The sequence below is a fragment of the Haliotis asinina genome, chromosome 3 (assembly GCF_037392515.1).
Source record: "Haliotis asinina isolate JCU_RB_2024 chromosome 3, JCU_Hal_asi_v2, whole genome shotgun sequence".
Taxonomy (NCBI): domain Eukaryota; kingdom Metazoa; phylum Mollusca; class Gastropoda; order Lepetellida; family Haliotidae; genus Haliotis; species Haliotis asinina.
This window is the reverse complement of record NC_090282.1, coordinates 37769772-37785282: the sequence shown is the minus strand read 5'-3', so window position 1 is coordinate 37785282 and position 15511 is coordinate 37769772. Positions and strand designations below refer to the sequence as shown.

At 39.3% G+C, this 15511-nt stretch overlaps 3 protein-coding genes across 3 annotated transcripts in view; all 3 read left to right on the top strand.

Annotated features, from left to right (window-relative positions):
* The window catches only part of LOC137277953 (uncharacterized), a 182576-nt gene that overhangs the window by 89239 nt on the left and 77826 nt on the right, over positions 1–15511 (top strand). The window lies entirely within an intron of this gene.
* Positions 1–15511, top strand: part of LOC137277950 (uncharacterized protein DDB_G0284459-like) — a 156385-nt gene that overhangs the window by 101755 nt on the left and 39119 nt on the right. The window lies entirely within an intron of this gene.
* The window catches only part of LOC137277949 (glutathione hydrolase 1 proenzyme-like), a 29186-nt gene that overhangs the window by 4232 nt on the left and 9443 nt on the right, over positions 1–15511 (top strand). The window contains exons 2-7 of the mRNA XM_067809964.1: positions 6890–7031; positions 9406–9508; positions 9939–10090; positions 12420–12540; positions 13837–13904; positions 14882–14955. Of these exons, the coding sequence (XP_067666065.1) occupies positions 6890–7031; positions 9406–9508; positions 9939–10090; positions 12420–12540; positions 13837–13904; positions 14882–14955 (660 nt within the window). The remainder of the gene's footprint in view (positions 1–6889; positions 7032–9405; positions 9509–9938; positions 10091–12419; positions 12541–13836; positions 13905–14881; positions 14956–15511) is intronic.

The following is a 15511-nucleotide window of genomic DNA, read 5'->3' as shown; positions in this document are numbered from 1 at the left end:
GCTCAGTGTAAGCAGTGTTACAAATAGTACTGAGTCTAAGTTTACTTAACTTAGACTGACTAACACTGAATTCACACAGAAACAAAACTCTGAAATGCAGTAGTATCCACAGGAATTACCTATATTCCCCATGTCCCATCAGGTGTGAAACACAACCGCTGCAAATGGATGCCAACTGCATAGCCACAGTGGATTTATTTTAAGTTTTCGATAAACAGATAGTTCTTTACCACAACTGTTGCATTATTTACACACTGCCACCATATGGTTGGAATATTGCTGAGTGTAGGGTTTAAGCAAACATGAAAATAAAAACAAGCTACAATCATTGCAGAACCTTTTCATTTTGATGCTTTTATTGAGCTGTTTTTGCAAGCCTTATGCTTATGTCCAGTATACTTGGAATGGAACTGGTTTCGGAGTTTCGTCAAACATGTGTAATGATGCATTTTGTAGTAGAGTGTAAACCTTGTTAGTACAGGGTGGTCGTAGTCAATAAATGTCATGCAAGCACAAGATGCCACTCTTAAAACCTCCCTATTGTGCACAACTGTTTAAACCATCAGTTTTTCATCCCAAAAAGAGGTTAGTCAGCATCTTGATGAAAAAAACAATTGCACGATATCATGCACAAGAAATGTAAATACATGTATGCTGTATTTTTGCAATGTACCAGATAACTGAAAATATGAAACATTATTTTAACATGTTTTAGTAATTCCATTAATATTGGGCTAGCATGGTGTTTATTTTATTTACAACACAAATAAAATATTCATGATAATAGGAACAATTATTACATTCCCTGACCTTTGAGAATTCCACTTTTTTATGTGCCATTTAGCCAAGTGTTGGTCAAATATGTTGATTTTGATACCATAAACACAAAATAGCATCTTATGCATAATGTATTATGATAATATTTTTTCAACATGTGTTTGATCTGCTGACTATGTGCATAAGTTCAAGGGTGAGTCAGGTTACACATAATTACATACTAGGTTACCATGGTTATGTTGCCAGTGTGTGAAATTAAGCATGAAAACCAACCAAGTGGTTCGTGTCATTACCCTTATATTAAATCATCAACAAAAATCAAGGAGAAATAGGTATGAAACTGTTTTCTTCCCTGTTGACGCAACAAAATTATGCAAACCCATTTCACTCGTTTGAGTTTAATATAAACAATTTGCAGTTGATAGCGATTTTTGATTATTTACATTAGTGTTCTGATCTCTCAATGTTTGAGGCCAAATAAGTGTGTCTTTCATTTGTTCACAGTCAATACTACCAGCTGTTGTTTCTAATAGTCTGGTGAGAGAGATTCTATTTCTCTAAATGATTATTAACAAACAATCATGAATGAATACCAAACAGTTGTAGCCGTCTGGATGTAACAGGTGATACCACACATCTGTCTGTGGTTGTGTGTTTTGCTGTTATCCATGGTACGTCTGTGTGTCACTTTGTCAGGTCTATTGCAGATTAGGTATCTATTGTTGATTGTTCCACAGAATGCTATTCCAGCTGATATGGAATAAAGATGTGATCATGTCACTCTACTGGTGCAGAGACACTCCAGCACAGTGAACACTTAACATAACATCACTGCCACAGGCTAATTTGCATATCACATGACTGGACTTTTCTCTTGTTTATAAACAAACACGGATATTTGTAAACGAAAAGAGACTGGCTACACGCAAGTTTTTCAGTGTACTTTTTGTTATGGTGTACATTGATAAAATATACACACATATATATATCAAATGGGCTGCGTCGTTTTGCTCTCCGTTAGGTTCGATGACAGCATGTGGAACCATGAACGACAGGGACAGTTATATGGATTTACAACTTCTTTTATATGATGCATGTGACGTTTCAGTGTAGCTTCTAACACCGTTATCAAGCAGGTGATGATAACTATGTTAGGAGCTACAATGAAACGTCACCTGCATCATATAAAAGAAGTTGTAAATTAATAGAACTCTCCCTTTTTTGAACAGCTTCTTTGCTTGATAATGGGGCTAGAAGCCACACCAAAACTTTGCATGTGTCATATTAAAGAAGCTGTGAATTCATAGGACTCTCCTTATTCATCACACCAATTTCTAAATGCCACATAAAGAAGTAATATGGAACCCTACAACCCATGTAAACAAAGGATCACTATGCAAATCAAAATAGTGTTACATGTTAAGGGATATTTTTCAGTGAAACTAAACCATTCTGTCAAAGATGTGTAGACTCATCAAAAATAAAAGATTTACGAAATGTGTAAATTATATTTAATGGACTAAGATGTGACAAGTCTGCATGTCTTTCTGGCCTGTGGCTGGCCGCATGGAACTCTGGGTAGGAGAGTGCATACATAGCTCCACACAGTGATCATATGACTGCGGTGGTGCAAAAAGTGCGTACACAACTCAGAGTGATCATGGTGATCGTATGCAATATAAGTGCTGCAATAAGCATACACACAACACAAGACAGTTACCATTACCAAAGCTCACTTTCCAGCATAGTATCCTGGCCACAGGCAGTTACCATATGATAATTCATCTCATCTTACACTGTCTGATCAAGACATCATTTGTTTTTCAATCCCTTCAATCTTTTATGACCCCTCACATCTCTTTATATTCTCAACCACAAAAGAAACGTTGCATTTAAAAAACAAATGCAAAATTTCGTTCTTGGAAAAAGGTGTTTTTGTTATGATTGTATCATTTTGTTACCATGGTTTTCAATCCATACTGATATTTATTACCAACATCATGGTGTTTTCTGGTGAAAAAGCATATCGACCACAAGCACCTGAAAAGGCAGATGTGGTAAAAGGTTCTGTATGACATTCGTGAAAATGAAAATGCACATCATGATAACCCTACCAATAAAAGTGAGTCCCAAACTTGCCCAAAATCATGTTTGTTTTGACACAATCGCCATGGCACAAGTTATGAGAGATAAGAGGAACCAAGTCTTCAGATGATTGGAAGTTGGCCACACTGCCAATCATTTCAGTGTTCATGTTAGGACAATCTACTGACAGCAAGAGTGGTTTCAGGTCACTAACAGCATCCAAGAATGTCCATGCTGTGGATGACATCACAACTTCAAGACCCACAGATTGTGTGCGACCACCTGCAAGATTGCTTCCCAAGAAGGATGGAAACATCCGATTAGAACATTGGGACTTACAACAGACCAATCAGTGCCGAGACAGTGCGTCAACCTTTCCGCAGGAGAAACCCCTGCTGTCTCAGACTATATCGTAGCCCTGTACTCATCACTCATCATTGCCAAAATTGACTCTCAAGGGCAACTCAGCATCAAAATGGACATTATCGACAATGGAAAACTGTGGTTTTATCTCACAAAAGCCAGTATTGTGTTTTGACTGTGGATGGCAGAGTGAGAGTATGGTGAAGGCATGGAAGCTGTTTTGTTGAAAGAGACTCATGGTGTGGTCCAAGCATGGTTTAGTGTGGTGTCTGAACCAGTTAGTTTAATAACCTTAATGTTCCAGAATCATGGTCCAGGATGAGGAAATGATGTGACAGGTGCTCACTTTATTGACCAAGTTATAAGATCCCACATGGAACCACATCTTGGACATTGAAGAAATCACATCTTCAAGCAAGACAATGCTCATGTCAACACTGCCAGAGAAACATTTTACTTCATAAGACATCATGACATTCAAACCCTACAATAACCTGCACTCAGTTATGATTTATTTCCCATAGAACACCTTTGGGACAAGATTCAGAGTAGACTGAATGACCTCCAACCAAGGATGACAACTGTGGCTGGACTTGATAATGCACTTCGCAGAGTACGGACCCAAGAGCCAATGGCCATCATCAACTGGCTAATTCATTCCATGTTCTGAGGGTGTAATGCTTTCATCGATGCCCATAGATCCCACACACAATGTTGACTTTAGGGTATCTAGATACCATTTTTGGTGATTTTGTTTGTGTGAACTCTAAATGTGATTCCCCAAAATGTGTTAGCCATAATTGTCAAGTTTGAATTCAAACCTCTGTTTTGATTGTTACTGAGAGTGAATTAAAGTGTGTTCTGTAAGAAACCAAGAAACTGCTATTAGTGCAACATTTCTTTTGTGGTTCAGTATAGTAGGATTAACATTCTCTGAGGAAATATGTTTATCTAAATTGTGAAACGTTATTATGTTTCGTGTAGTTTTACACTGGTTGTTTGTCTCCATGCATTGTCATAAAAATGTTGTTGTGACCAGAGACCATATACCGGTGTATGGTCTCTGTTGTAACGTAGTCATACAGTCATATTAATGGGTGAATGAACATTGTTATGTTTCTTAATGCACAATAAAGTAAAGAAAAAATGTAGTTCTTAAGTGTTTTGGGTTTTTTTTTTGCAAAGTGCCTTGGATGCATTTGCATATTTTGCATCTTCAAATTAAAGGGTGAATAGTACATTAGAAACATACATTTCCTGAAGCCTTTAAAGGTCACATATACTCTAATGGGGTACAAATGCAAAATCACTTGCTGACACTGTTATAAATGAAACCCCGCCATTAAAACTGTTCATTTTGATCTTTAATTATCTTAAATCAACCTTTTTGTCAACAGTGCACAATTCTCAGCCGCAAACGAAATTTCAGCCAATCAGAGCAGCGCGTCTCCGTGACGTAATAGTGGGTATAGAAATGAGGGTCTGTGCAGAATTCATCTACATTTCAGGGGGTAAACTGCTTCGTTTACAAGTTTGTACAAACCTGAAATCGCGAAAGCTGTTGTGAAAAATGAAAGCCATATGTTCTCACAATCTACTATGACTTAGTTTTGTCTCCTGCTTTGCCTAGTTTACCCTTGCTTTCATAGACGATTCTGTCAAAATCACTTGGTGTCGCTAGGTTGTAATCCGTGTTAGGTGGTATAAACCCACACGTTGTCATCATTCACTTGATTCTTAGTTAATGAATTTATAACAGGTATAATTAGTGGTAACGCCACTTAGATTACCCGACAAAGGCCCCCATTTGGAATTTCTTATGTCTGGATTGATCAAAGGATTAACCGATAACACGCTGATTGATTAATTAGTTTTATGCAGATTTAAATGGGGGATTTGTCAAAAGGTAGTGTTTATGTATGTACATTTACTAATCTATACCGAATACACTCTGTCCTATCTGTATCTGTGTAAAAACAACACCCTTTTTTCAAAGGATTAACCACCAATACATTGACTGACTATTGGCTAACTAATTACTTTTTTAAAAGAATGACGCACATTATGCAATTAGTTGCCAGGTGTGCTATCTTGGGTGACCAATGAGACCATACAGCAATGTGAAAAACCTGAAACGATACATTTCGTATATTCGATTGTTGAAAGACTGTAATAGGTTGTAGTCCGTGTTAGGTGGTATAAACCTACAAGTTGTCATCATTCACTTGATGCTCAGTTAATGAATTTATAACAGGTATAATTAGTGGTAACGCCACTTAGATTACCCAACAAAGGCCCCCATTTGGCATTTCTTGTGTCTTGATAAATGCTATTTAAGTTTCTTTTCACTGACTTACAAAATCAAAATTACTTTTCACTGGTAGTAAAATATGTATTTTAATGATGGTCATTAGGATTTTACATGACATTGAGTATAACATAACAATTTCACTCTTCGAGTGAATCGAGGCGGGGGCCAATATAATATTATTTACGATAATGTTGGCACTTCAACCACAACCTCACGTCCGAGGAAAGAAGCGTTATATTCATGCAAAATCCTTTTGGTCAGCAATGTGTGGTAAGCAGTCTTTATTTTATAAACTCAATGAAACTTAAACTCCCATTTTCTATCCTGGAAGCGCGGTAGGGGGCGAACCATCCAATTTAGTATATACCACAGGCTTCCACACGCTCGCTTCGCACACACAAACAACCAATTTAAGCACAAACTATGGGGTCCGGTGGAAATCAGTGCATAGTGACACCATTACCCGATCCCAAGGAGCAACTGATGGCAACACAACAGTTCGGCATGTCTTTGGTGACGTCAAGAAATCAGCAAGATGACGAGCTTGCTACACATTTTCTATACCATTAATTGGAAATCGTTCCTTCTGTTACGTCACATCCGGTTCTCTGGCGACAGTGTTATGTAACAGTGTCTGTGGTATGTTTGCGGGCGAGAGAGAAGCAGACAGCTTTTTAGCAACTTTTGTGTGCTTGGTATTAATTAACCACATGGTGTTTTTTTTTTTAAAAAAACGGTGTTTCGTTTATGACTAACCAGAAGTCTTTCATATGCAGTGATAAAAAGAGTACCAAAACATTAAGTTTAGTGGTCGTTTAAGGTGAATTCAGTGATGACTTGGGATGAACTCGAACTGCTTATGTAACGTAGATTTAATAACACACCCAAAACCAATCATGTGAAAAATATTGTTCATGCAATAAGTGTTCAAAAATTGCTTGTGTTCTTTTGTGAGAAAACAGTGCTTGGTCGATTAGTGAATATGACTAATCTTCAAAATTTTCAGTTACCTGGATCACCCTGAATGAGCATCAATCTACACTCTTCGGATGCGTTGACATGTGTCAACCAACATGTGTCAGCCAAGTCAGCAAACCTGACCTCCCAATTATGTTAGTTGCCTCTTATCACAAGCATGGGTTACTGAAGGTCAATTCTAACCCAGATCTTCATGGGTCTGTTTTGGGAAAAAACGACTTATATTGTCCATTTCATTGATGTATCATGTATATATTTTGCACATTATTCACAGTCCATTATAAACAGCTGCATTATTTTGAAACACCATCCACAAGAAAATGTGATATATTCTGTTATTTTATGGATAATGATTGTGTAATTTTTTAACTACAGGGGACAAGGTTGGTCTCATCAATGATGACCCTCCGAAGCGGACAACAAAGAATGAGTCAACAGACAGTGACAGTACCCGGGCAGAGTCCTCACCTCTGCATAGAGGCAATGCGGGGGAAAGCCAGAGTGGGCAGAAGAGCACGTAAGTGACCAGTAGGGTGTTCTGTCTATATCCGACAAACTAGTAAGAAGTTATACCATGAAACGTTGTGTTCCTCATAATAAAGTTGGATTCCATAAAAATCCTTTTCCTTATGTGCATCTCTTCTAAATGCAGCTCAAAGCCCATCTGTTTTGTCTTTGCTTCCAAACTAGTGTTAAAAACAGAATCACTGAAATCTGCCATCAGATTGTCATGGGATACACATGACAACTCATTGTTTGATGTAGTGGAACAAATATATCATATGATGCTGAAAATTTAATGAAGATGTTTTATTTCCTGAGATGAAACAGCACGGTGTACTATTATTAGCAGACCACTACAAACAGCTATAAACAACTTGATGTTGTAGCAGTTTATCGAGTAGGGGAAAATATATATCCTAATATCTGCAGCCAATGTCAGCAAACATTCCTGGTTGAAAATAAATGTGTCCAACTATAACTGTCATTTCTCTGATCATGCTTCATCACACCAAAGGCCCAGGATTATCCCTATGTCTCTCTGTGGTGTCAAGGTTACTATTTATGGGGTCAGCTACGAGAGAATTCTCTGAATTTCAAGTTGTTGCAATATTCTTATTCTGTCTTGTACCATGTACTTCATCCTTCTTCAGTTCTTTTTAGGAATGATTTGTGAAAGAAAGTTTCCCGCCTCATAACCATGGTTGCAAACCTAAACACGAAGTCATGTATCAACCTAACCTTTGATCACAGAGGTGGAAATAAACCATGGCCTGACGTGCCAGTGCCGTGTTGTCATCTGTCATGCAAGCAAATTTATATATCACTCTGTGCCAGTGTCCAGTTGAATTTCCAATGATAATTTTGTTGTTTACTTAAAAATTGAACATGTAAATCGGCCAGTATAGTTATCAGGGCAAGTGATTTTACATGTGCCACCGTACCGCAATGCAGAACGGCAGACTATGTGTTCATTACATACAGACATTCCGATTCTTGTTAACGCAATATTTCATAAACTGTTGTACCCAGTGTCTTCAAATTGGTGGTAGCCTATATTGGGTGATCACACACACACCAGTTATTTTGGGTTACTCCACTTTTCAAGCTCTTGTTAGCCTGGTATCTCATGCACTTTTGTACCCAATGTCTTCAGATTTGGTGACAGCCTACATTTGGGGATTAGACAGACATTAGTTGATTTTGGTGACCTTGATCTTATTTTCAATGTGACTACGATACTTTGTTCACTTTTCAAACTTATGTCAAACTTCTATCTCATAAAACATTGCAACCAATGTCTTCAGTTTTGTCAACAGCCTGTATTAGGTGATTTTGCCTGTCATTTCACCAATCTTGTGTATGGCCAAACAGTAAACAGTAGTGAATGTGTTATAAATATTACTGTCTTCTGTACCAGCAAGGGACATTGGCACATTAGTGGCAAACACTTGTTTTAAAGTTACTTCAACCCCTGGATCAGTATTTGATGGTATGTCATCAGCAGTTCCCAGTCATCTGTCCTGCCTTCACCGCTGTAGTCCCCCCACTTGAGTGATCTCTGCTGATGTCATTCTTTTTGCAAGCCATCTCAGGTCATCAGTCGTAGTCTTGGGACACCCATCGTAGTGTACTGACTGAAATTCACAAGTCTCTACATCAAGGGATCGATATGAACTGAATGATCAACTGTCATCGGCTGATCTACACAGATCAACTGATTGACCAGTGTCAGTCAATGAAGTTTCAGTGAATTGAGGGATCAACATACATTGACTGATCCACATTGATCAACTGATTGACCAGCATCAGTCAATAGTGCATCAGTGAATTAAGGGATCAGCATACATTGACTGGTCAGCCACATGGGTCAGATGATTGACCAGCATCAGTCAAAGGACCATCAATGAACGGACATAGATTGTTGGTTCGACATACATTAACTGATCTGTAAGTAATCAATATACACCAAACAAGGAATCAACATACATTGACAGATCAAGATATATCAACAACCATTGATATCTCTTCCATGCGCCATACTTCATTGGTCACCGCAGACCACAAGTGAGTACTGAAAGGTGTCAGCCCTTGTTGAATAGACTCCTGCCATTGGATTGACAGCAATACTAACCTCTCAGACAAATTGGTGTGCAACAGGCGATGTCGGATTAATGAGACTTGATTGTATGTAACTAAGATGGTGACTAAGGTGGTGACCATGGTGGTCAGTTGAGTGTGTTCTGGTCATGTGTCTTTAAAGCTGGTATCTTAGTTCTAGAACCATTTCCCACTCCTGGATTGAGAAAGGATAAAATGCATAGTTGGCTAAATATATAATGTACAATTTATTGTAGAAATTTTCAATTTTCCTCTTTTGTGTTTGCCAGACTACAGTCCTTCAGCCTGCGTGTGATCATTGTCTCCACTATAGTGTTTGCCGTTGCTGTCACCGTCTCCCTCATCCTCACCATCTACCTTGGCCCACCACAGGTATGACCAACTCAGTTATCTCAGCTTGTATAGTAGCCATTCAGATCCAGGTTAGAACTGGATCTTCAGTAACTCTTGCCTGTCATAAGTGACGATGAGCAGGATGGACTGGTCAGACTCAATGACTTGCTTGACACGTGTCATCATATTACATAGATCAATGCTCATGTTGTAAATTGTCTGATCCAGTTCCTGATTATTAACAGACCACCACCATAAAGCTGGAATTCCGCGGTGTTAAAGAAACAAACAAAGTTACAGTAAATACTGTATCATCACATATGTGGTTGCAGTATATATAAGCCAATTTTATTAGTCCAGTCAATATGAACCATTTCTTTTGATGGGGATGAGTGTGTGTATGGACATGTCATCCAGTTTGTTGAAATTGTTCAAGTGATATGCATTCTGCCTCTTCTGTATGATATAGATTGGTGAACACGCTGCTGTGGCCTCCGATGTTGGCGTCTGCTCGGACATGGGCCTGGTGATCCTCAAGAAGGGGGGTAATGCTGTAGATGCTGCAGTGACAACACTGTTGTGCCTGGGTGTGGTCAACTCTCATAGCTCAGGACTTGGAGGGTGAGTGCTAGTCCATGTCATGGATATTTGTCAGGTAGGTTAAGGAAATTTTCATTGTCGGTCCAGCAAGTCCAAGAACCAATGGCCATATTGCAGATCTGTGAAGTAGTAATTTCAGCTTCTGGATCATGTGCAGTAATCATTATCATATAACTCATTCCAACGACATTTGGATACCTCTCTACCTGAAGATCTGATCACAGGAGGTTGCAAAAGATGAACACTCTCATCAGCAAAAACAGCTTCAAGGCTTCATGTCTCAGATGAACCTGTCTTTTCTCACAACAAACAAAAAGAACCCTGTCTGAATGTAGATGTTAAGTTTTTGCCATCATGTTTTTGAACCTTTATGCACTCTTGCACCATACCCTGGCAGCAGCCCCTTTGATCTTAGCCATGGTTTATCTAATAGTATACACCACAGCTTCAAGCACCCTTTGACCATGGCTATCTCATTGGCTTACTACAAGTTAGCAAACCAGGCCTACTTTTCCCACGGACATAAATCATTTTCATCCTGCCTGTCTCAATCAAATGTAAACCTCTTAAAATCAAACCAGAACAAAATGACATTTATTGCTTTTTTTAATGAGAATTCTTGATATCATGTTTTTGACCATTACTTTCAACCGCGTCCATTATTTGTGACAGTGTAAGTCATGTATGGTGTCATCCCACTTGTGATTTGATATTGCAGCTGTGCGACACAGAATGATTTAGAATTGAATCATTCCACATAAATTTGGAAAACATGCAATGTGTGTATGGTACAAAGCAGTTATACTATCCAGTCACACAAGGTTTGTCCAGATAGATGATGGGCAAGTCTGTTGATTGAGAGTTGAATTTGTGTCTCTGCGCCCTTGACATACTCAGCTTTCAATCAATACCGGCTCAACCATCGTCTATCTGGACAAATCTCTCATTTTCAGATAGCGTACCTATTTCTTTTAGTTTCTGAGCACCATGACAACAAAAACTCCTAACTGTACCACTAAGCCTGATTTCTGCAAAAAGCCCAACATCCGTTTTAAGATCTGAAGTCAGAATTTAGTGAGTGTTTGCCTGATGTGACCGTCCATCACATCTTCACATAGAGAAGTAACAAACAGGGGTAAAGGTGTGATTTTACTGAGGTTTGATCATGAATTATGATAGTGCTGTAGGTCACAGTCAAGGTCAGTGTGCGTTAAAGAACCTGAGTGGGTCACAGTCCTTGTACTTTGAATGTGAGTTTAAGAACCTTGAGTTGCTACCACTTCTGTATTATGGATGTAGACAGGAAGTGGGTCACAGTAGTTGAATGTGAGTTCAAGGATCTTGAGTTGCTACAATATCTGTATTATGGATGTAGACAGGAAGTGGGTCACAGTAGTTGAATGTGAGTTCAAGGATCTTGAGTTGCTACAATAACTGTATTATGGATGTAGACAGGAAGTGGGTCAGGGTAGTTGAATGTGAGTTCAAGAACCTTGAGTTGCTACCATATCTGTATTATGGATGTAGACAGGAAGTGGGTCAGGGTAGTTGAATGTGAGTTCAAGGATCTTGAGTTGCTACAATATCTGTATTATGGATAGAGACAGGAAGTGGGTCAGGGTAGTTGAATGTGAGTTCAAGAACCTTGAGTTGCTACCATATCTGTATTATGGATGTAGACAGGAAGTGGGTCAGGGTAGTTGAATGTGAGTTCAAAAACCTTGAGTTGCTACAATATCTGTATTATGGATGTAGACAGGAAGTGGGTCAGGGTAGTTGAATTTGAGTTCAAGGATCTTGAGTTGCTACCATATCTGTATTATGGATAGAGATAGGAAGTGGGTCAGGGTAGTTGAATATGAGTTCAAGAACCTTGAGTTGCTACCATATCTGTATTATGGATAGAGACAGGAAGTGGGTCAGGGTAGTTGAATGTGAGTTCAAGGATCTTGAGTTGCTACCATATCTGTAATATGGATGTAGACAGGAAGTGGGTCAGGGTAGTTGAATATGAGTTCAAGGATCTTGAGTTGCTACCATATCTGTATTATGGATGTAGACAGGAAGTGGGTCAGGGTAGTTGAATGTGAGTTCAAGAACCTTGAGTTGCTACCATATCTGTATTATGGATGTAGACAGTATCTGTCCCGACTGAATTCATTTTTTGTAAGAGTAGAGTAAATGCATACATTTGAAATATGGGTTTCAGTCAAGGGTGGCTGTATTTTCAGCATGCAAAAAGACTGCATATGATCTGATAATGTTTTCTTAAGTTTTGTGTTCGTTTACATTTTCCCAAACCCCTATATTCTGTTTACATATTTAACTGCTTAATTTGACCTAATTTCAGTGGTGGTTTTATGCTTGTTTATGACCACAAGATAAAGCAGTCAACTGCCTATGACTTCCGTGAAACATCACCCAGAGCAGCCAAGGATTCCCTCTTCCCGACAAGAGAGTCAACAATGTCGGTCAGTCACACATTTCTGTCGTTTTACAGTTTCATTAGCTCCTTAAGCCTCTGTTTGGTAGCATCACACTGTTTTTGCTTTAATATTGTTGTTGCTGTATGTATCATTCATCGTTGTCCACTTCAGTGTGTTTTGTAGGGAGCATTGTGATGTATAGGGTCTGTGCGTCAATTTGTCTACCGGTGCATGATGTCATTTTTGGAGTGGATCTTCAAAACTGTACAAATTGTCCTCAGGGACCTGGGCACATGAAGAGATCTTTTGGGGAACTAATGTTTTTCGATAGTTTGGGTTATTCTAAAGGAATAATTTGTGTTCCTTGGAAACAAATTTTATTTAGATTCAAAATAGCAGTAGTGTTTGTTACCAGAGCAGCTTGTGAAAACTCTGCATCATTTTTGTGTCAGGCATGGCAAAAATATACTGGCAAACAAATACATGTATTAGTTGTTGAACTGATGCAAAGAACATGTTCACTAGAGGTCAAAGGTGCACAACAATGAGCAAAACCATTTGGTTTGTGAAAGGGAGAGCAGATGGAAGGGTAGTGCATGTGCATAGCATGATGATGATTAACTGCATAAGACCCTCACATGGTCAGTGTAGCAACTACACCTGATCACAATGGCAAGTGCCTAGGGCAGCAATCATACATGCTAATACGGGTCAGTTATCAAGTCGATGCTCAACTTATCCTTGTTTGCCAGTAAGTCTTCTTATGAATATGTTAGTTTTCTTACGTAAGTGACAACAATATGTTACAAGGTCTTCAAGAAGCACCAATCAGTGTGGGATGGTCAGGTATGATGACTTGATTGATACATGTCATTGTATCGCAGTTGCACAGTGTGATGTTCACTGGCATAGATGCAGTAGTATTTTATTTTTGTCATTGTCAGTCTCAACTCCCTTGGGACCATTCAACTCTTGCAGCCACTAGGCACATCGAATTAATGTGGCTTGTACATCCTTTCAAGGTACCCATATACTACACGTTGCTGTACCCGCAACTAGGTGTTTTGCATGTAATCATGTGGCCACCATCTGGTCATATACCAACATGTGTGTGGGTTCTTTTAAGTGCACAGGGTTGTGTACTGCACACACTGAAAGTGGCCGCACGTAAATTGGACTCCAAGGTTTTTATGTATGGTCACAGGTGGGCTCAATCCTGTCATCTAAAGCACACTGGATCACTAGCCTGGTGCCTTAGCCAGCACATCCTCCATGTCCCCACATGCAATTATTAAGTACAAACAAGTAGGATAAGTTCATGAGGTACTGTGTTGGTTGCAGGGCGGAAAGGCTGTGGCGGTTCCAGGAGAACTCCGGGGTCTGGAGATGGCCCACAAGGATTTTGGCAAGTATGTGGACTACATGAAATGAAAGTGTCCTGTTGGAACTGTAACTGGAGTGACAGTAAAGTGTCTTGACTGAGGTGATCGTAAGTCGCTAAGGTAACCTTAGTGCAGATTTAAAGAATGTTAAGGTTAGCCTTAGTAAAGGTTGCTTCGTGAAATTAGCCCCTGTTATGCACTATTAAAAATGAAGGGAATTTTGATTGTTATGTAAAAGCAAATCTATGAAGTGCTCACTTTCTTGTGGTAACTGTCATGCTCATAAATAGCAAGTGAGCAAGTGAGTGAGTGAGTGACTTTAGTTTTACACTGCTTTTAGCAATGCTTCATTAAGATAACAGTAGGAGATACCTGGCATGGGCTTTACACATTGTACCTATACAGGGAAACAAACCTGGGTCTCCAGTGTGACAAGTAAACACTTTAACACTTAGGCTACCCTCCCCCAAAAATCTCATAATATTTTGTCTCATCAAGAAAGAGACAGCAAGATGAATTGTTTTTTTCACAACCTATGCTCATCGTTAGAGGCGCAAAGTGGATCAGGTTGTCAGACTTACTGATTTGTTGATTGCAAGCTACCTTGAGTCATGATGTTGTTTCTGTGTAAAGGTGTCATAGTGTTCTTGGAGAAAGTGATGATATGGCTTCTTCAGTGTTGATCGGTCTTCTAAGTAACTGTGAGTGATTGAGTTCAGTTTCACATCGCACTCAGCAATATTCCAGCTGTTTGGCGTCATTCTGTATATAATCAAGTTTGAACCAGACAATCCAGTGATTAACAGCATGAGCATCAATATGCGCAATTGGGAACCGATGATGTGTCAAGCAAGTTAGTGAGCCTTACCGTCCGAGCTGCTTCTTATGAGAATCAGTTCTAAACCTAATCTTCACAGGTATCTTTCAAGTGCACCTAGTTGATGACACAGAGTTATCATCTCACAAATATATCTGCGACACTTTATGACACTTTGTTCCCTCAGGTTGACGTGGAGTGAGGTAGTGCTGCCTGCTGCTGATCTGGCAAGGAAAGGATTCAACGTCACTCGTGATTTGGGTAGGTGTTGATAGTAAGGCAGAGTATCATCACGGAGTTTCAATATGAAATGTGAGACTTCATCTTTCGTAACCAACACAGACTTTACACATGTTTCAAAGTCAAGTTTGCACACTCACCTTTTAAACCTACTTTTCTTAGCTTAGGTATGAATTGACTGATCACACGTCATTAGATCCATTAGCCAAATTTGCAAGATCAGCATGTTCTTTCAGTATTTTTCTAATACTTTTATCAATTTGCGTGTAAACTTCACTGTTCACTGTCAAACAACTGGATGCTCAACACAACAACTGAAATGAAGAGTTAAGTTTTAGTGAGCCTACCACCAACCAGCCACCACCTACCCACCACCCACCACCCACCACCCACTCCCGCTCAAACTCACCTCCTACAGCATGGAGGCTGAAGTATTACAGGATATTTATATAGCGCACATATCCATGCATCTAGTGCTTGGTCAAGGTGCTGGTATATGGTTCCCTTGATCATTGGATGTCAATCTCAACTCCGTTGGGAGTATACAACTCTAGCTGCCACGAGGCGCACCGTGTTT